At 38.2% G+C, this 22,803-nt stretch overlaps 1 protein-coding gene across 5 annotated transcripts in view; it reads right to left on the bottom strand.

The window, feature by feature from the left end:
• The window catches only part of yrk (Yes-related kinase), a 76,656-nt gene extending 53,932 nt beyond the window's left edge, over nucleotides 1-22,724 (bottom strand). For 2 of the 5 annotated variants that reach the window (XM_057827264.1, XM_057827265.1), the window contains exon 1: nucleotides 22,320-22,724. In XM_057827264.1, coding sequence (XP_057683247.1) covers nucleotides 22,320-22,546 — 227 coding nt within the window. In that variant the 5' untranslated portion in view covers nucleotides 22,547-22,724. Of the gene's footprint in view, nucleotides 1-2,937; nucleotides 7,127-22,319 lie in introns of those variants that run through there. The other 3 variants (XM_057827267.1, XM_057827269.1, XM_057827268.1) reach the window with 3 other exon arrangements.
• Nucleotides 22,725-22,803: the final 79 nt, after the last annotated feature.

Raw genomic sequence — 22,803 nt, 5'->3', positions numbered from 1 at the left:
GATTGGACGTCTACTAGAGATATACAGCAGAAGGGTGAAGATAGCACGTTTTTCTGTTTATTTATTGTTTTGTAGAATATCCTCGAATGATTTCCTGACCAATTTATTGATAATTGTTGTATCGCTATATCGTGAGCTTTGTATCGCAAATTGTATCGTATCGTGAGGTACCAAGAGGTTCCCACCCCGAGGTGATATATCATGATACTTTTTATCCCAAAAGGTTATCAATATGCTCAGTGGCGCCACAAGGGGGTGGCCAGGGGTGGCCACAGCCACCCCTATAAATTGGTTGGCCATCCCACTGGCCACCCCGCTTGCCAGTATATCGTGAGATTGTTGTAGCATCAGTTATGCATTTCATCCCAAATGAATGCATTTATTTTCTTTTGTTAAATGTAGGGCTGTCAAATTTATCGCGTTAACGGGCAGTAATTAATTTTTTTAATCACGTGAAAATATTTATCGCAATTAACGCATTCACGGTACGACTCACTCACGCATTGCCGCAAACAGCCTACAATGGCGCCGTTTTACTTATATACAGAGATAAGAGGCAGTGTCAAGTGAGTGGAGTAGATACAAGCATTCATTGGGGCTGTGTTTTTAATTGGCAAAAGCTTTGTCATCTCTCCCACAGTAACTATAAATATTGTGGGAGGCGACGTGGGGACGAATGACAGGAGTTGATCTTTTTCTTAACACCCTGTAGTGTACCCAACGCAGAAAAGATATAGCATTTGCAGCCATCACACACAGTCATGGTTGCACCACTTCCCATCGTGCATTTGGGCAGAACAGTTAAGTCGCTACAGTATCATATACTGAAAGCTCAACAAATAGACTAGATAGCAATATTTAGTCACAATTTACAAAACAAATCCCAAAAACTCACATTTATCCTTTAAGAATCACAAGTCTTTCTATCAGTGGATCACTTTCACAGAAAGAATGTTAATAATGTTAATGCCATTTTGTGGATTTATTGTTATAATAAACAAATACAGTAATTATGTACAGTATGTTGAATGTATATATACGTCTTGTCTTATCTTTCCATTCCAACAATAATTTACAGAAAAATATGACATATTTTAGCGATGGTTTGAATTGCGATTAATTACAATTAATTAATTTTTAAGCTGTGATTAACTCGATTAAAATTTTTAATCGTTTGACAGCCCTAGTCAAATGTACACCTTATGCCTAAAATATACATAACAATAAAAACAGAATTGTTGTGGAACTCAAAATGTTGACTGGACAGTTATGGACTATGCACATTAAATCATTAGTAACATCAAATATTACACAATACACCAAAGTATATCAGTAGCCGTGTCCTTAAGTCTTTCTGATAGTTTTCCCCTGGCATTTTTACTGCAATAATATAATGAAAACCTGAAATTATGGCTTTTAGTTTTGGCCACCCCAAGATTTTAAGTGGCCCCATCTGGCCACCCCTATGAAAAATTTCTGGAGGCGCCACTGAATATGCTCCTGCCAAGGATCGATATATCGCTTTTAAAAAACAAGTTGGGAGCAAAATGTTTTACTAGAATAGTGTGTCTGTTAACTCAGTGGCTGCCATTGAAGGTGCTAAGACGCCCAATCCATTCAGACTGGGAAACAAGAGCGTTTGCAGCCACTCTTTCCGATTTTCCTGCTAGCATATAGCCACATATTAGGCAGAATGGACTTGGTTGCAGGCTCCTCTTCTGGCTCAACAGGTGGCCTTTTCCACATAAAAAAGTTGTCCAAAGACGTCGCTGCCAGCAGCACACACCTGTTTACATTGACTAACGCTGGACTGGTATAGGTGTGCAAACACCCCAGTAATGGCGGCCAAGCACTAAAAGGCGACGTACGCAAATCTCTACTCGAATTAGTCAAGAGGCACAGGCCAGATTGCAATCGTTCAACAAAATACTTCTCTGAGGCCTGATAGTAGCAGATGCACAAAATCCACCCAGCCCCCCCCCCACCCCCGTTTTAAAAAAATTATTTTATTTAAATTTTGGACTATACTAAAGTGTTGCTCAAATACTAAGACTAATTTGAATTATCGATATTTCCAATATGAAAATCAATATACAAACTTTCCTCCTATCTATTCATCTACTGTTTCTTTTAATCATATTATTAACTATCATATCATTATTATTAATTATTCATTAATTAGTTGGTAAACGCACCTATTTTTAAATGCAAAAAATATGAGTACAGCAATCAATTAAAAAATGTCCAATCCATTGGAACGTGTCGTGAATGTAAGCACATTTTTTTTTTTGCAATCTTGCAAAAGGCATATTAAATATTTTAGCCACTAAAATAGTCGGGGGGTGTCCTGTTCAAAAATATGAAATACATCGCAGCTGAAAATGCTGCAATTCTGAAACACGCACGCTAACTATCGGGTCCGCCATCAGGGAGCAACAGGAAGTTAGCCATGTTCACGTTTCCTGGCCACCCCTCCGATGGCTCCCCCCTTTTCCTGGAAACTCATGCCACTCTTCATGCACTGACACACACATACCCACACACACTGTTGAGTATACAGTACATACAAAGCAGCTGACGCAGTACCACAAAAGTCATCAACAACACACGCTTGCAAAAACAATAGCTCCCATTTGCCAAAGAAGTGACACACACACTTCCTTGCTGTCATACTCGTTATTGATTTGAAAAGTTCAGCCCCCGAAGGCAATTTGACTTAGTGACACACAACTGGGTAGACATGTCTCCAAGGGCATAGGTTTGCATAGGGACAGTAGGGACAAAACACTAGCAACTTTTTTAGGATGCTCAAATTGTCCCCACCTTATTTGCGTTATATAGTGACTTTAGTTATATGTCATTTAGCTTGTCTTCCCATATGATTTAATTGTTGTAATTGACCCCACCATTATTAAGTTTCATTGTGTGCAGACTTACATGTACCTCTTCTCACATGCTGAATGTGCCGGTCCATTTTTTCCCCTCCTAAACGCTTATTTGATTGGCTGATGACTTGATGCCCCCAACAAACACACAAAAACGCACACGCACACACACACACACACACACACACACACACACATTAGATATCGGGGATAATAGAAGTTGTTTTTTTTCAGCCAGTAGCAGCCACTGTACGAAATGTAAAAAGACATGAAAGTTGTGGAAGTAGGGAACCCACCACTAATTTTGCTACTGAAAGTCTGACCTGAATCAGAGTTAGCATAACATTAAACAGTTTAAACTTGCTAACCTGCAAAACACGAGTAGGAAGCTGCTGAAAGAGAAGGGTCTTCCTGTATGTGTTTTCGACTGTTAACGTTAAATTAACTGTGAGAAATTTAGTGAACCGACGTCTTCCCCCTTCTCCCCATTTTTACTTTTTATTTTATTTATGTGGTCTTAAAGCAGCCCACGGGTGCTTCCATTTTTTTGTTCAGTTTGGCTGTGCTTGCAGACAAAAGCAGTAGTGTTTTACCTGAAGGACAGATCCATTTTTTTTTTATTTTTTTTTGTTGTTCCCTGACAAATAATTTTTTTATCAGTTATATTTAAATTCTTTATTGAGACAATGTTGAGTGGTCTTAAGACAAGTTTTTTTTAAATGCCTGGATCGTTAAGAGATGATTAACAAGCTTGTATTTATTTTATATTGTAATATAATTTATGTTCAAATAATGCCATTTAAATTTGTTCTTAAAATCCGGAATTTTTTCAAAATGTTTTTTTAGTAGTTTTTGAAAACAAAACTATTATATCGTCCCTACCATTGTTGAGACCAAACCTACGCCCTTGCATGTCTGTCATGAGTAGACCCGCAAAAAAGCCTCAGGAATGCTCCAAAATACATAGGACACATACGCGGAGATTGGGGGGCGGTCAGGGGCATATCCCCACCCCTCACCCGGTGGCCGAAACATGTCATTGCGTGTAATTGACTTTCCTATATAGCAGTCATGTCCAAAGTCCGGCCCGGGGGCCAAATGCGGCCCTCGGTCAAATTTCAGCTTACACACTCAATGCTGCTCCTCATTTACCCACTAAAAGGCAGCAGCACTCTAAGCAACATTACCCCGTGTGACCCTTTACTCCCAATTTTCTAAAATGGTGACAATCAACAAAAACTTTTGACTGCGACGGCCGACGCTTCAGGGATAGGTGGAAATTGGACTATTTGTTCACTAAAATACGCAACAGCTGTGTCTGCCACATTTGCAAAGAGACAGTGCTCTGTTTTTAAATAGTTCAATGTTAGGCGATATTACCAGAGGCGATATTACCAAACAAGACACGGTGACATGTACGAAAATATTACAGGGAAGAAGCGAGAAATTGAAGCAACTTCAAGCTAGTTTAATTTTACAGCAGCATTATTACATTATAACATTACATATAACAGCAGTATTTCGCAAGAGCCCGAGAGTCGAAAGAGAATGCCACAAAGGCTAGTTGCGAGATTGTTGAAATTATTAATTTAAAAAATTAGGGCTGCAGCTATTGATTATTTTAGTCGATTAATCGATGAACTAGTTAGTTCGAATAATCGAGTAGTCGGATAAGGAACATGAAAAATTAAAATACCTGAGCTGAGCCTCAAACGGTATAAAAAAGAAATAAGGATTGACAAAAGAACAATGGCTAACTTACATAGCAAATGTCTGCTAGCTTAAATGCTATAAAACACCATTTTTTTTTTTTTTTTTTTACGATGCTCTTCACAAATGGTTCAGACACATATTCCCATTTAAAAAAAAAATTTTTTTAAACAACTGCTAAATGTACCAATAAATTAAATTACGAATGCATTTAAAAAAAAAAAAAAAATTTGCTCAAACAAAAACTTGACTTAAGTTGGTTTTAACATTGAGCAGCTGGATTCAGCCATGTGAAATGAGGCAGACTAGAGGGCAGTGTATCACTTTAATTGAACGAATACTCGAAGCACCAAAATTTAATTTGAATCTTTTTTATTTAATCGAATACTGGAGTTAATTGATTCGTTTCAGCACTAAAAAAAATAATAAAGCAAATGTGACACACAGAATGGCTTGCTAACATTTCCTTATATATATTGTTCTACGTAAAGGACGTCAGCCAAGGTCGGCCCTCCACATTTTTACCACACCAAATCTGGCCCCCTTTGCAAAACGTTTGGACACCCCTGCTATACAGTGTATATGAATTTAAATTAAGACTTTGCCGGTGAAATGTCTATAAACGCTGTAAAACAATAAAACAGCAACAATGAATGAAAAGAAAAAAAATATATATTTTTATAATGGGTCAAAATAATTTTTCGAACAGATCATGTGACTCAGAAATAGTCATTTGCTTTACTTAGCCAAAACTACCTAAGGACAGAAGAGGCAAGATGAATAATGAATTAATTTTTTCAAACCTAAGCTTTCAAAAGCGACAAAAATGACTGAGTGAGAACCAAGGATTGAAGATGTGGACCATGAAACGCCGGAGAGCACTGCCAAAACGGTGCACCATATTCAATGGACACTGAATTTGGCCAAAAGCATAGTTGTCCTCAGCTGCCTGATTAAGAATTCCCCTAAAAATGGCGGGAAACAAAAAAAAGTTCATTTTCAATGTATTATTATAAATGTTCCTGCCTGGAATATTCAGTCCAAAAGCTACCATTTTAAAACTGACCACGGTGAGGATTCGTTTCACAAGGGTATGGTGGTATGGTAAATGGTGTTATACTAATATACTAGTCCTTCTCAAAAAATTAGCATATTGTGATAAAGTTCATTATCTCCTGTAATGTACTGACAAACATTAGACTTTCATATATTTTAGATTCATAACACACAACTGAAGTAGTTCAAGCCTTTTATTGTTTTAATATTGATGATTTTGGCAAAAAACTCATGAAAAACCAAAAATCCTTATCTCAAAAAATGAGCATATTTCATCCGACCAATCCAAAAAAGTGTTTTTTAATACAAAAAAGTCAACCTTCAATTCATTATATCAGCTATGCACTCAATACTTGGTCGGGAATCCATTTGCAGATATGCTTTAATGCGGCGTGGCATGGAGGTAATCAGCCTGTGGCACTGCTGAGGTGTTATAGAGGTCCAGGATGCTTCGATAGCGACCTTAAGCTCAACCACAGTGTTGGGTCTGGTGTCTCTCAACTTCGTCTTCACAATATCCCACAGATTCTCTATGGGGTTCAGGTCAGGAGAGTTGGCAGGCCAATTGAGCACAGTAATGCCATGGTCAGTAAACAAGTGGTTTTGGCACTGTGAGCAGGTGCCAGGTCGTGCTGAAAAATAAAATCTTCATCTCCATAAAGCTTTTCAGCAGATGGAAGCATAAAGTGCTCCAAAATCTCCTGCATTGACCCTGCCCATAATAAAACACAGTAGACCAACACCAGCAGCTGACATGGCACCCCAGACCATCACTGACTGTGGGTACTTGACACTGGACTTCAGGCATTTTGGCATTTCCTTCTCCCCAGTCTTCCTCCAAACTCTGGCACCTTGAATGACATGCAAAATTTGCTTTCATCTGAAAAAAGTACTTTGGACCACTGAGCAACAGTCCAGTGCTGCTTCTCTGTAGCCCAGGTCAGGCGCTTCTGACGCTGTTTCAGGTTCAAAACTGGCTTGACCTGGGGAATGCGGCACCTGTAGCCCATTTCCAGCACGCCCCTGTGCACGGTGGCTCTGGATGTTTCTACTCCAGACTCAGTCCACTGTTTCTGCAGGTCTGGAATCGGCCCTTCTCCACAATCTTTCTCAGGGTGCGGTCACCTCTTCTGGTTGTGCAGCGTTTCCTGCCACATTTTTCCTTCCCACAGACTTCCCACTGAAGTGCCTTGATACAGCACTCTGGGAACAGCCTATTCGCTCAGAAATTTCTTTCTGTGCCTTAGCCTCTTGCTTGAGGGTGTCAATAATGGCCTTCTGGACAGCAGTCAAGTCGGCAGTCTTGCCCATGATTGCGGTTTTGAGTAATGAGACAGGCTGGGAATTTTTTAAAGCCTTTCCCAGGGGTTTTGAGTTAATTCTTTGATTCAGATGTGTAGGTCAGTAGCTTCTTTAGAGTACCTTTTCATGATATGCTAATTTTTTGAGATAGGGATTTTTGTTTTTTCTTGACTTTTTTGCCAAAATCATTAATATTAAAAAATAAAAGGCTTGAACTACTTCAGTTGTGTGTAAAGAATCTAAAATACAGTTGTGGTCAAAAGTTTACATACACTTGTGAAGAACATAATGTCATGGCTCTCTTGAGTTTCCAGTTATTTCTACAACTCTGATTTTTCTCTGATAGAGTGATTGGAACAGATACTTCTTTGTCACAAAAAACATTCATGAAGTTTGGTTCTTTTATGACTTTATTATGGGTGAACAGAAAAAAAGTGATCAAATCTGCTGGGTGATTAATATTTGGTAACATGTCCCTTGGCCATTTTCACTTCAATTAGGCGCTTTTGGTAGCCATCCACAAGCTTCTGGCAAGCTTCTGGTTGAATCTTTGACCACTCCTCTAGACAGAATTGGTGCAGTTCAGTTAAATTTGATGGCTTTCTGACATGGACTTGTTTCTTCAGCATTGTCCACAAGTTCTCAATGGGTTTAAGTCAGGATTTTGGGAAGGCCATTCGAAAACCTTAATTCTAGCCTGATTTAGCCATTCCATTACCACTTTTGATGTGTGTTTGGGGTCATTGTCCTGTTGGAACACCCAACTGCGCCCAAGACCCAATCTTTGGGCTGATGATGTTAGGTTATCTTGAAGAGTTTGAAGGTAATCCTCCTTCTTCATCATCCAATTTACTCTCTGTAAAGCACCAGTTCCACTGGAAGCAAAACAGCCCTACAGCATAATACTACCACCACCGTGCTTGACGGTAGGCACGGTGTACTTGGGGTTAAAGGCCTCACCTCTTCTCCTCCAAACATATTGCTGGGCATTGTGGCCAAACAGCTCGATTTTTGTTTCGTCTGACCACAGAACTTTCCTCCAGAAGGTCTTATCTTTGTCCATGTGATCAGCAGCAAACTTCAGTCGAGCCTTAAGGTGCCGCTTTTGGAGCAAGGGCTTCCTTCTAGCACGGCAGCCTCTCAGTCCATGGAGATGCAAAACACGCTTGACTGTGGACACTGAGACCTGTGTTCCAGCAGCTTCTAATTCTTGGCAGATCTGCTTTTTGGTGATTCTCGGTTGAATCTTCACCCTCCTGACCAATTTTCTCTCAGCAGCAGGTGATAGCTTGCGTTTTCTTCCTGATCGTGGCAGTGACCAAACAGTGCCATGCACTTTATACTTACAAACAATTGTTTGCACTGTTGCTCTTGGGACCTGCAGCTGCTTTGAAATGGCTCCAAGTGACTTTCCTGACTTGTTCAAGTCAATGATTTGCCAAAATTGCTAATTCGTGTTGCTGTATGTATATTTTTGACCCAGCAGATTTGATCACTTTTTCTGTTCACCCATAATAAAGTCATATAAGAACCAAACTTCATTAATGTTTTTTGTGACAAAGAAGTATCTGTTCCAATCACTCTTTCAGAGAAAAATCAGAGTTGTTGAAATAACTGGAAACTCAAGAGAGCCATGACATTATGTTCTTCACAAGTGTATGTAAACTTTTGACCACAACTGTATATGAAAGCCTAATGTTTATCAGTACATTACAGAAAATAATGCACTTTATCACAATATGCAAAAATTTTTGAGAAGGACCTGTATCCATCAGAGCGCTTTACACTTATCTCTTGATCAAAGAATCGAACCCACAACTCTACCACTGAGCCACACCACTCCAGTGACAGTGAGTGACTGTGACTAGAAAAAACCTGGCAGTTAATTGGGTATCTACGCGGAACGCAAAAGTCAGAGTCTACATTTCCATTAGGTAAGACAGAATTTTTTTATTTTTTGAAACAAAAGTTCTAAACATGATTCGAGCTGACAGACAAATGTTCAATTACTTATTTGGAGCTGTATCATGCAAATAAATTGTTTTAAAAAATCATACATTGTGACTTCTGGATTTTTCTTTTTAGATCATCTCTCACAGTGGACATGCACCTGCGATGAAAATGTCAGACTCCTCCATGATTTCTAAGAGAACTTGCAAAACAGCAGGGTGTTCAAATACTTATTTTCTTCACTGTATGGTACTTATATATTATTTGAAAAACAAAAGTTAATGTTGACATTATTTTCAATTTCATTATTGTTTTCTTAAGCGAGTTCTAAAGTGGTTAAAATTGAGGGTTTGCATTTAGATGTGAGGAAATTAGGGGAAATAAAAATTAGAGAAGTTGGAGGTTGGGGTTACAGTATGGTGTTTTGTCAACTGTTATTTTGCACATTATTGAAAAAAATAACAATTTTGAATGAAATCAGTTTCTTGTGTATGGAGGGAGTTCTGGCAAGCAATTCTAGCCACTTTCACACCTTTATTGTATCTATATATTTTAGGTATTAAAAGATTTTTTTTCATGTAATCAGACCTGCGTCAGGTGGAACTCTGAACCCCCCTCTAATGTTCGACCAAGGGCGTAGGTTTGGTCGTAACATTGGTAGGTACGATATTACCGTAATGCACATAATGCAAACAATGATCCAAACAAGGGACTAGTAGCTTGACTTTGTTGTTCCTTGTGGAGGCTGGCCTGACCGCAGTAGTTTTGACGGTTAGCAAGTTTAATTTTATGCTAAATCTGTTGCAGGTCGGACTTTCAGTAGCAAAATTAGTGGTGTTTCCCCGACCTCCACAACACTGGCGTCTTTTTACATGACTAACAGTGGCTGCTGCTGGCCGAAAAATAAAATTCTAATATCCCTCCTCTCCAAAGGAGGCGGCATGTGGTCGACATGAATCTGTCGGGGTTGTGTGAGTATGTCTGTGTGTGTGTGTCTTTGTGACGGGACGGGGGGGCTTCAAGTCATCAGCCACCCAATGATTTGCTTGAGGGGGGAAAAATGGACCTGCATATTCAGCAAGTGAAAAGGGATAGATGTAAGTCTGAACATAATGAAAATAATTCACTTAATAATGGTCGGGTCTATTCTATCCTTACAACATATGGTAAGACAATCTAGTCTACCTTTATATTTGAACTCATTATATAATGAAATAAGGTTGCTTAAAAGTTGGTGGGGACAATTTGAGCATCCTGAAAAGTTGCTAGTGTTATGTTCCTACCATCCCTATGCAAACCTACGCACTTGTGTTCGACTCATTGTATCAGTGAAACACTAGTCACAACCAGGGGCGTCACTAGACGTAATGCAATACTCGGGCACAGCTACTGTAAGCACTAGTGAGCGAGCAATATTTTTTTTAGCACTTATCTATAACAAAAGGTCAGAAATAGCACTTTAATGTACATACAGTGGGGCAAATAAGTATTTAGTCAACCACTAATTGTGCAAGTTCTACCACTTGAAATTATTAGAGGCCTGCAATTGTCAACATGGGTAAACCTCAACCATGAGAGACAGAATGTGGAAAAAAAAAAACAGAGAATCACATTGTTTGATTTTTAAAGAATTTATTTGCAAATCATGGTGGAAAATAAGTATTTGGTCAATACCAAAAGTTCATCTTAATACTTTGTTAGGTACCCTTTGTTGGCAATAACGGAGGCCAAAAGTTTTCTGTAACTCTTCACAAGCTTTTCACACACTGTTGCTGGTATTTTGGCCCATCCCTCCATGTAGATCTCCTCTAGAGCAGTGATGTTTTGGGGCTGTTATTGGGCAACACGGACTTTCAACTCCCTCCACAGATTTTCTATGGGGTTGAGATCTGGAGACTGGCTAGGCCACTCCAGGATCTTGAAATGCTTCTTACAAAGCCACTCCTTTGTTGCCGTGGCTGTGTGTTTGGGATCATTGTCATGCTGAAAGACCCAACCACGTCTCATCTTCAATACCCTTGCTGATGGAAGGAGATTTTCACTCAAAATCTCTTCATACATGGCCCCATTCATTCTTTCCTTTACACAGATCAATCGTCATGGTCCCTTTGCAGAAAAACAGCCCCAAAGCATAATGTTTCCACCCCTATGCTTCACAGTGGGAATGGTGTTCTTCGGATGCAATTCAGTATTCCTTCTCCTCCAAACACGAGAACCTGTGTTTCTACCAAAAAGTTTTATTTTGGTTTCATCTGACCATAACACATTCTCCTAGTCCTCTTCTGGATCATCCAAATGCTCTCTAGCGAACCGCAGACGGGCCTGGACGTGTACTTTCTTCAGCAGGGGGACACGTCTGGCAGTGCAGGATTTGAGTCCTTGGCGGCGCATTGTGTTACTGACAGTAGCCTTTGTTACTGTGGTCCCAGCTCTCTGTAGGTCATTCACTAGGTCCCCCCGTGTGGTTCTGGGATATTTGCTCACCGTTCTTGTTATCATTTTGACGCCACGGGGTGAGATCTTGCATGGAGCACCAGATCGAGGGAGATTATCAGTGGTCTTGTATGTCTTCCATTTTCTAATAATTGCTCCCACAGTTGATTTCTTTACACCAAGCGTTTTACCTATTGCAGATTCAGTCTTCCCAGCCTGGTGCAGGTCTACAATTTTGTCTCTGGTGTCCTTCGACAGCTCTTTGGTCTTGGCCATAGTGGAGTTTGGAGTGTGACTGACTGAAGTTGTGGACAGGTGTCTTTTATACCGATAATGAGTTAAAACAGGTGCCATTAATACAGGTAACGAGTGGAGCTTCGTTAGACCTCGTGAGAACCCCGTTAGAAGAAGTTAGACCTCTTTGACAGCCAGAAATCTTGCTTGTTTGTAGGTGACCAAATACTTTATTTTCCACTCTAATTTGGAAATAAATTCTTTAAAAATCAAACAATGTGATTTTCTGTTTTTTTTTTCCACATTCTGTCTCTCATGGTTGAGGTTTACCCATGTTGACAATTACAGGCCTCTCTAATCTTTTCAAGTAGGAGAACTTGCACAATTGGTGGTTGACTAAATACTTATTTGCCCCACTGTATAATCAAACCAAAATACAAGTTTCTGTAAAAAAAAAAAAAAAGTGACTTCTTTTTATTTTTCAGCCATCAGTAGTCAAAATCAAAATTGGGACATCTCTTGTTGATACTCAATTCACCTCTGCTCATGCTCATTAACTTCTTCACCTCTGCTGCTCTACTTTGTCTGGACAGGAATGGGGAAATATCACTAGGGATGGGAGCCCTTTGGTATCTCATGATACGGTTTGTGATACAAAGCTCACGATTACGATGATCTAACGATATGGTGATACAACGATAATTGATACATTAGTTAGGAAATCATTCTAGGATATTCTTCAAAATAACTGATGAACAGGAAAAACAACATTTAGCAAGCTTCATCCTTCTGCTGTAAGTTTATCACTGTCCAATCCATTTGAACTGGGAGGGTAGCAGCGAATGAACTTTTCCCATTTCAAACGGGCCCCTCTCACTTCTGTGGCCGTCAGTGGCATCCAAAGCCAGGCAATGAGGTAATTCTGCGCCATTTGAGGCTTCTGGTTGATTTTGGGACATTTTATGGGTCACTTCCTGTTGATTTTGGGTTACAGAACAGGAAGTGACCCAGGAAGCTCCCAAATGAATAGGCAGTGACTCAAACTCTACAGGAGGTGACCTGTAAATGTGCTAAAATTAACAGAAAGTGACCTGTAAATGCCCCGAAGATCGGAAAGCGAGACTGTGAATGCTCTGGTTTCGAATGAACGAACGTTCATTCGCTCTTCCCAATCTTAATGGATTGTGCATCGAGCGTCGTCAATGGCAACCATTGGGTTAATTGAGACACTATTAACCATTTCTAGCCTAGTGAATCACATTTGATACACTCAGAATTACATTATTTTGAGACTAATTTAGAATTTTGAAATTAAAAAAAAAAAAAGATGGATGCAAGTCAACACATGCATCTGCAGGTTCCATGAGAGAAAAAAATCTGGATTTAGCTAGGGTTATAGATATTAGAGCGCTTATTACACATATTCATTTTGATTTTTCTTTTTCTACAAATTTGAAAAAAAAAAACAATCAGGACCTTATTTTTTAAGTTTTGGGATTCTCTGACAACTGCTTCATGTTGCAGGCATTAAGGGGTTAAGGTCAAAGATTTTGGTGGCAACGTAGACACCTTTTTAAAATGACATCACTATTCTAGCCATGAGCATATATACAGTGGGGCAAATATGTATTTAGTCAACCACCAATTGTGCAAGTTCTCCTACTTCAAAAGATTAGAGAGGCCTGTAATTGTCAACATGGGTAAACCTCAACCATAAGAGACAGAATGTCGGGAAAAAAAACCAACAGAAAATCACATTGTTTGATTTTTAAAGAATTTATTTCCAAATTAGAGTGAAAAATAAGTATTTGGTCACCTACAAACAAGCAAGATTTCTGGCTGTCAAAGAGGTCTAACTTCTTCTAACGAGGTCTAACAAGGCTCCACTCGTTACCTGTATTAATGGCACCTGTTAACTCATTATCGGTATAAAAGACACCTGTCCACAACTTCAGTCAGTCACACTCCAAACTCCAGTATGGCCAAGACCAAAGAGCTGTCGAAGGACACCAAAGACAAAATTGTAGACCTGCACCAGGCTGAGAAGACTGAATCTGCAATAGGTAAAACACTTGGTGTAAAGAAATCAATTGTGGGAGCAATTATTAGAAAACGGAAGACATGCAAGACCGCTGATAATCTCCCTCGATCTGGGGCTCCATGCAAGATCTCACCCCGTGGTGTCAAAATGATGACATGAACGGTGAGCAGAAATCCAAGAACCACACGGGGGGACCTAGTGAATGACTAGTGGAGGCCTAGCCAGTCTCCAGATCTCAACCCCATAGAAAATCTGTGGAGGGAGTTGAAAGTCCGTGTTGCCCAACGACAGCCCCAAAACATCACTGCTCTAGAGGAGATCTGCATGGAGGAATGGGCCAAAATACCAGCAACAGTGTGTGAAAAGCTTGTGAAGGCTTACAGAAAACGTTTGGCAACCGTTATTGCCAACAAAGGGTACATAACAAAGTATTGAGACGAACTTTTGGTATTGACCAAATACTTATTTTCCACCATGATTTGCAAATAAATTCTTTAAAAATCAAACAGTGTGATTTTCTGTTTTTTTTTTTCACATTCTGTCTCTCATGGTTGAGGTTTACCCATGTTGACATTGATTACAGGCCTCTCTCTGTAAGGCCTTTTTGGGATGCAAAATATCACGATTAAGGCTGTCAAATTCATCGCGTTGACGGGCAGTAATTAATTTTTTAACTGAATCACGTTAAAATATTTGACGCAATTTACGCTTGCACGGAATGACCCGTTCATGCGTTGCCTCAAATAGTTTACGATGACGGCGTTTTATCACATTGAGAGCGAAATGGCAGAGAAATGCGAGTGGACACAGGCGTTCATTGGACCACGCCTTTTATTGGCTTAAGCTTTGGCAGCCGCTACTAATAGTCATGGTTGCCCAACTTCCCATCATGCATTTAGGCGGAGCAAGAGACGATCTTTTTCTTAACACGCCTAACTGAACACCACGCAGAACATACTATATACCATTTGAAGCCACTATTGACAGTCATGGTTGCCCAACTTCCCATCATGCATTAGAGCGGAACAGAATACGTTCTTTTTTCTTAACACGCCTAAATGAACACAATGCAGAACTAGAAAGCCGGCAAACAGTTTGCTGAAGACAAATGTCAACAAAGCACATGGATTACTGGAACCATGTCCTATGGTTTGATGAGACAGGCAGGCTATCTCGTATACCGTCTTCAGAAGAGGCTTCCTCCTGGGGTGACACCCATGCACACCAATTTGATGTCGAGTGCGGCGTATGGTCTCAGCACTAACAGGCTGACCCCCCACCTCTTCAAACTCTGCAGCAATGCTGACAGTACTCCTGTAACGAGTCACATGACATTTTGGAGGGAAAATGACGAGCAGTACTCAATTTGGATATTTAGGGATGTACGTATAGTTTATTTGGGGTGTACTCACTTTTGTTGCCAGGGGTTTAGATATTAATTGCTATATTTTGAGTTATTTTGAGGGGAAAATAAATGAACTCTATTATACTGGACTGTCTCAGAAAATTAGAATACACAATATTCTAATTTTTTGAGACAGTCCTGTGTATATATACAGGACTGTCTCAGGAAATTAGAATACACAATATTCTAATTTCCTGAGACAGTCCTGTGTATATATACAGGACTGTCTCAGGAAATTAGAATACACAATATTCTAATTTCCTGAGACAGTCAGGAAATTAGAATATTGTGTATTCTAATTTCCAGTCCTGTATATATACACAGGACTGTCTCAAAAAATTAGAATATTGTGTATTCTAATTTTCTGAGACAGTCCAGTATAAGCTGCACACAGACTACTTTTCATTGTGTCAAAGTGTCATTTTGTCAGTGTTGTCCCATCAAAAGATACTGTATAGGTAAATATCTGCAGAAATGCGAGGGGTGTACTCACTTTTGTGATACACTTTATCGTTGGATCATTGAAATAGGCTACTCTTCTGTGTAGCAATGCTTTTATCCCGCAATATGACTTCACAACACATCAGAACTATTTTCTTGCAATAAAATTAACTTGACACGAATTAACACGAATATTTATAATATTAAGTTGAAAATGAGCGGTTTTTTGTTTCTCATCATTCTTGAGGGGAATTCTAAATCAGGCTGCTTAGGAAAGCTATACTTTTCGCGAAGATCGTCATCCATTGAAAACGATAAGCCCGCTAGTGTCGTGCCAATGTAGTTACCCCTGTCAAAAATTGTATCCCCTGGGGGGAGCCACTACGCCGCACAGATTTGCTTGATTTCCCTGTTTTGGTGATGTAGTTACCTACGAGGTTTTAAAACATTCTTCTGTCGTATAACGTAACATGCGTACTGAATGTAAAAAAAAAAAAAAAAAAAAGTTTTACTTTACGTGTAGGATGACCGATAACTGTTATGACTGTAATTAAAGTCCTGTATGGAGTTTCTCCAGTATAATAAGATTGTTGTCCAAAATATATAACTGTGGTTCTTTTCTAGCTTCAATTAATTGTATAAGTCGACATAATTCATAATAAGAAAAAAAATAATAATAATGTGTGTGTGCGCTCCCGCGGCCAGGGGATACAATTTTTGACTGGGGTAACTACACTGGCAAGGCACCGCTGTTGTACAATTAGCGTCTTTGGTGGGGCAAATTGAAACTCCGCTCACCATTTTGGCAGTGCTCGTTGGCGTTTCATGGTCCACAGTTTGAATCCTTGTTTCTTGCTCAGTAGTTGTTGTCGCTTTTGAGAGCTTAGGTTTGAAAAAATTACACATATCCATTTTGCCTCTTCGAGTGGTTTTGGCAAAGCAAATCAAATGACTGTCTAAGGTGCTAGTCACATGATCTGTTCGAAAAATAATTTTGACCCAATATAAAAATATCATTTTTGTTATTTTATTGCTTTACAACATTACAAGACAATATTTTACCGGAAAACTCTTAATTTTAAAATCATATATAGGAAAGACAATTACATGCAATGACACTTTTCGGCCACAGGCGATCTAACACCGGATTTAGGTTGAAAAAGTACGAAAGCCGTACTGCATACAAACAGGAAGGATTGTCTCAGGAGTGATTTGTTCGAGGATTCAGGTTAATTATTATATTTTTCGCACCAAGCCTGCATTTTGAAACTTTTGATTTGAAAAAAATCACTGGGATTTTACTTCGCAATGGCATTATACCTCGCAATATTTACGTAAAATAACTGCAAACTGCCCGTTTTTTTCTTTTAACCATGAGTCGAGACAGTTTTACGTCCATATCTATAAAGAATTCAGGGATTGAAGCATTTATTCACAAAAATTGTCAACGCAAAAAGCTCTTTGTTGTACTAAGGGAGGCGCCACAGTGACTAACAGACAAGCAGCACATTCGACATATTTACGTAAAACAAATGCTAACTGACCGTTTTGTTTTTGCTTTTAACCAAGAATCGAGACTGTCTTATGTCCATATCTATCAAGAATTCAGGGATTTAAGCATTTATTCATAAGAATTTTCAACGGAAAAGCTCTGTTTACATATGGCGGCCGCCACACTAGCCACGTTTACATGCTGACTTTTATTCATACCGATTCAAATCATTCCGAATGGAAATTTCAGATCAGCTGTTTACATGTCACTTCATCTATTCCGATCCAGCGTTTACATGTGTCTGCCTTTATTCCGAAAGGACGTTTGACAACTGCCGTCTGACATGCGCAGATTTATCAAAACAAAGCGTCACGTTGCAAAACATGGAGATCGATCGTCAGAGTGCTGCTGTTTTAACTTTAACCCACTTGTTGTGTTTGTGGGGTCGTATCCGCTTCTGCTGTTTTGCTCTTTTGCCTTGTAGTAGCCGGTTTTCAGCGTTTTCCACCGGTTTCTAATCTGGTCAACGCTCCGGTCTATTCCGGCTTCGTGTAACCTCTCGTGAACTTTTTAAATAGTTCACTGTTCCTCGTTTTACGCCCGTCTAAGCGAGCAATTATATTCAATTCTTTTAAAGTTTGAATTAAATACAATCTTTCCGCCGGACTCCAATTAGGTGCGCTGTGCTTGGAAGCCATGTTGCAAGTGACGTTACTTAAGTCACCAAGTGACGTCACCATGTCAGTACGGAGCATGTGCAGAAAGAACGCAACCAGACACCATTCCGCTTCCCTGTTTACATGATATAATTTTACTTCTAATCGGTTTGGGAAAAGGAATATTCCACCCCTGTGAAACGGAATGAAATTCCATTCGGTTTGGGCCTGTTCATTCCGAATGAGGTGTTTATATGGAACACATTTATTCGGTTTGAACATCTAAACCGATTGTAATTGGAATATTTGGCTCCATGTAAACGTGGCTACTGACTGACAGACTAGCATCGTACTTCGACATATTTACGTAAAATAAATCCGACCTGCACGTGTTTTTTTTTTTTTGCTTTTAACCAACAATCGAGACTGTTTTACGTCCATATCTATAAGGAATTCAGGGATTTAAGCATTTATTCACAAGAATTTTCAGCGGAAAAAGCTCTTTGTGATATGACGTCCGCTAATTTGCTTACCAACTAGCATCATAGTTCACACTATTTACGTAAAATAAATGCTAACTGCACTTTTTTTTTTTTTTTTTTTTTTTTTTTGCTTTTAACCAAGAATCAAGACTGTTTAACGTCCATATCTATGAAGAATTCAGGGACTTAAGCATTTATTCACAAGAACGTTCAATGGAAAAAGCTTTGTTTACGTACATTAGACGGCCGCTAATTTTCTTACTGACGAGCATCATAGTTCGTAATATTTACATAAAATAAATGCTAACTGCTTGTTTTTTGTTTTTTTTTGCTTTAAGCCAAAAATCCAGACTGTTTTACGTCCATATCTATCAAGAATTCAGGGATTTAAGCATTTATTTACAAGAATTTTCAAGGGAAAAAGCTCTTTGTTTGCATTTGGCAGCCGCTAATTTGCCTACTGACTAGCATCATAGTTCGTAATATTTACACGAAATAAATGCTAACTGCACGTTTATTTGCTTTTAACCAAGAATTAAGACTGTTTTATGTCCATATATATGAAGAATTCAGGGACTTAAGCATTTATTGACAAGAATTTTCAATGGAAAAAACTTTGTTGACATCAGGCAGCCGCTAATTTTCTTACTGACTAGCATCATGGTTCGCAATATTTACATAAAATAAATGCTAACTGCTTTTTTTTTTTTTTTTGCTTTAAACCAAGAATCCAGACTGTTTTACGTCCATATCTATCAAGAATTCAGGGATTTAAGCATTTATTCACAAGAATTTTCAACGGAAAAAGCTCGTTTACATATGGCAGCCGCTAATTTGCTTACTGACTAGCATCATAGTTCGTAATATTTACACAAAATAAATGCTAACTGCACGTTTATTTGCTTTTAACCAAGAATTGAGACTGTTTTACATCCATACATATATATATATATAAAGAATTCAGGGACTTAAGCATTTATTCACAAGAATTTTCCATGGAAAAAGCTTTGTTTACATTAGGCGGCCGCTAATTTTCTTACTGACTAGCATCATAGTTCGCAATATTTACATAAAATAAATGCTCACTGCTTGTTTTTTTGTTGTTGTTGTTGTTGCTGCTTCAAACCAAGAATCCAGACTGTTTTACGTCCATATCTATCAAGAATTCAGGGATTTAAGCATTTATTCACAAGAATTTTCAACGGAAAAAGCTCTTTGTTTACATATGGCAGCCGCTAATTTGCTTACTGACTAGCATCATAGTTCGTAATATTTACACAAAATAAATGCTAACTGCACGTTTATTTGCTTTTAACCAAGAATTGAGACCGTTTTACATCCATATATATATATAAAAAGAATTCAGGGACTTAAGCATTTATTCACAAGAATTTTCAATGGAAAAAGCTTTGTTTACCTTAGGCGGCCGCTAATTTTCTTACTGACTAGCATCATAGTTCGCAATATTTACATAAAATAAATGCTCACTGCTTGTTTTGTTGTTGTTGTTGTTGTTGCTTCAAACAAAGAATCCAGACTGTTTTACGTTTGAATCGGCCCCACGCCCTGTCAATACATTATGAAGTCTATGAATCATATTAAATAGGCACATTCTTTAGATTATGCCATGTAGACTTAAAACTCCAAAGGGTTTTTTTTTAGCGGGTGAAATTTATACTGGGGCACTGCAGATCAATACTGGGGCAAATGCCCCAGGAACTATGTCAGGCGATGTCCATGGTTACAACACCATACCATTTTTGGTACAGTGCGACTATTTCGTCATCATCTTACTAGAGTATTACGAAACATCAGCTCGTGTGCTTGCTCTGCTCAACCATGCTTGCCAAAGAAGCAAATCAGAGCGACACACCCTTTTCCTGCATGGACAACTGTGCAGATAAGCTGCTTTCACTGGGGAATTCTCAAAACAGACAAAGCCAATTCTTAAGAACACTACCAAGTCGTCGTATACTTTCGCACAGCAAGTTCTTCTTCTGCTGTGCATTTCCTCTTTTTGAACCTCGCTTTGTGGTGCCTGGCCACACGGGCACATTCCCAGGAAGCCCCCACAGGATGCCGAAAGCGGCTGTGCAGGATGATAGGACAATGGGAAGTCTTACACATTCGCACAGAAGGTACACGGTCAAGGGGGAGGAAGGGAGGTGGAAAGGAAAAGCCGCGTTTCCGCACCGTGTCGTCACACTCCCCCCCTTGCTTTAACATTCCGACAGCTGGTTGCCACGGAAACCGGCAGACAAATACCCTCTCCCCCTTGCACAGGTGTGACATCCACCTGATTTCCCAGGAAACACCGGGATGAGCAAAAACAGTAATTCCTTTCCGCGATGGAAAAATTCCAAGAGAGCGACGCGCGCCGTCTCGGAGGGCTTCCTGCGGGGGAGTTGAATTCCGACAGAAGTGATTCAGAAGCGACCCATCCCTGCTTCACCTTTCAACTTTCAATACAAATTGAGGGTGGGTGTTCTCACTTCTTTTCAACTTCCTTTTTTGTCTTCTTGTCAGCATTCTGAAGTGACTCACTGATATGCGTAAACACACATTTTGGGAATATAAACAGCTCCTTTTTGGCCATTAGGGTTGCAAACAATTACTATTTTGAGAAGCGACTGTTCACTGATTAGTATTGCAATTCATCAAAAATATTTTCCAAAACTTAAAAATTTCTGACGTTTTTAAAAAATGAAAATAGATGCATATTGTATCAAATAAAATAAAATTTTCTATTGTTTATATATTCACAATGTTATGTTTTAAACAAAACACTACAATTCAGTAGAAAATAAAGAATATGTAATTTTAAAAAACACATATTTTCCTCTTTTTATATAGCATTTATGATGAAGAGTGAAAAAACTGCCCCATATTGTTTTTAAAAAAAAATACAAAATAATAAATCAAAAATATAAAAAGGCTTTTTCACCGTTTAACTTTAACAAAATATGTTAAAAAAAAAAAAAAATTATTAGTCTTAAAGCTTTCCTTTTTTGTGTATTTAAGACAATTATATATTATATATATATATATATATATATATATATATATATATATATTAAGGAAATATTTTTTTTACATTTAAAATATTTAGTAAAACTGAAATATTTATAAAATATTTTCAAATTTTTGGTTTTTAGATAAAAATTACAAATGCGTTGTCAAATTAAATACTTCATTTTTCTTTAGTTTATATATTCACAATATTTATTTTTAAACAAAACACTCAAGTCAATTTAAAATTAGAGATTTTTGGAATTTAAGATTAAACGCATGAAAAAACTTTGCCCCTTATTTCCTTTTTAAAAAACTTAAAAAATATTAAATGAAAATGAAATTTTACTGTTTTAGCAATTTTTAAAAAATTTAGTCTTATTTGCCGTTTTCCTTTATATTTAATACAATTCTATATGAAGTAATACATTTTTCAAATCGAAAATATTAAAGAATTTATTGAAATGTTTCGTTTTTTTAAATAAAAAATACACATGCATATTGTACCAAATAACACATTCATTTTTTGTTTATTCAAAAACAAAAACAAAAAAAAATAAATATATTAAAATTTAAAAAACAATATATTTTTTGAAAATATTTTGAAAAAAAACAAGCATATTTATGATTATGTGACTGGAAAAATAGATTTAAAAAAATAAATATGGAATAATAATATACAATCAAAAAGGGATTTTTTTTAAAAAAAATTTAACTATATTATTTATTTACCGTTTTCCTTTTTGGTATATCTTTGACACAATTCTATATTCTAACAAATAAAATGAACCGAATATTCACATTTTCTTTACTTTTAAATAGTTTTTATACATAAACTTAATTTTGTCATGTTTTCACCGCCAATTGACGGCGATAGATTCATTTCAACTGGGAGGGGCTGGCAGCGAATGATCACCGCCAATGGAGTCAATGAGTTAATACTTGAATTCTAAACTTAATAAAACTAAATTTAATAATCTTTCCCATAGATTTAGAACATGACTGCATGTTTGGAAACGTCCTATCAACATAATACTTGACTTCAATCAAAGGTAAAACAATTAACAAAAAAATTGCAGTCCACCAAACAAGACAGGAAACAGCAAATTCTCATTTGGACTGTTATGCAAGGGCTTCATGAGGTTTCCCGAAAATCTAAAACAAGCATTTGGAATGAATTTAAAATAATTCAAAAGACAGAAATGGCAAATTTATGGACTTACCAGTGGACGCTGTCGTGTTTGAAGCCGGGTGTCCACTTGCTGCCTAACTTTTGGACGTGCTGGACCGGAAGACGACCAAGTAGCGGTCCAGCCCACCCTGGAGCGCGCACGCACTCACGCACACCAGCCTGAGGGGAGATGGCGCCACTAGCATTCAGTTTTTGCGCAACATTTGAGGAATGAGCAATGATGGGCTCTGAGGGCTGCTGACGACACGATAAAAGCATTTATTGCTTGATTGGAAGTGGATTAAAAGCAGTTGAAAATTCCGACTCGTTTCTTGGACTTTGTCTCCCTCTAGCGGCCGTTCAACTATTACAGCAAGCACTTTTCATTTGGTGTCAAGCCACTTTATTGAATAAAAAAATACAAGGGTATTTTTGGGTCATTTTCTTTTAATCTCAGTCCGCAAAGTGTGTTTAAGGACACGAGAGGTGGAGTGAGCGTAAAGTAGTCGTGTTTGACGAAGAGCGCCATCAACAAA

This window comes from Corythoichthys intestinalis, chromosome 22, assembly GCF_030265065.1.
Source record: "Corythoichthys intestinalis isolate RoL2023-P3 chromosome 22, ASM3026506v1, whole genome shotgun sequence".
Taxonomy (NCBI): domain Eukaryota; kingdom Metazoa; phylum Chordata; class Actinopteri; order Syngnathiformes; family Syngnathidae; genus Corythoichthys; species Corythoichthys intestinalis.
The sequence above is the reverse complement of the archived record's forward strand: the minus strand, read 5'-3'. Positions and strand labels throughout refer to the sequence as shown.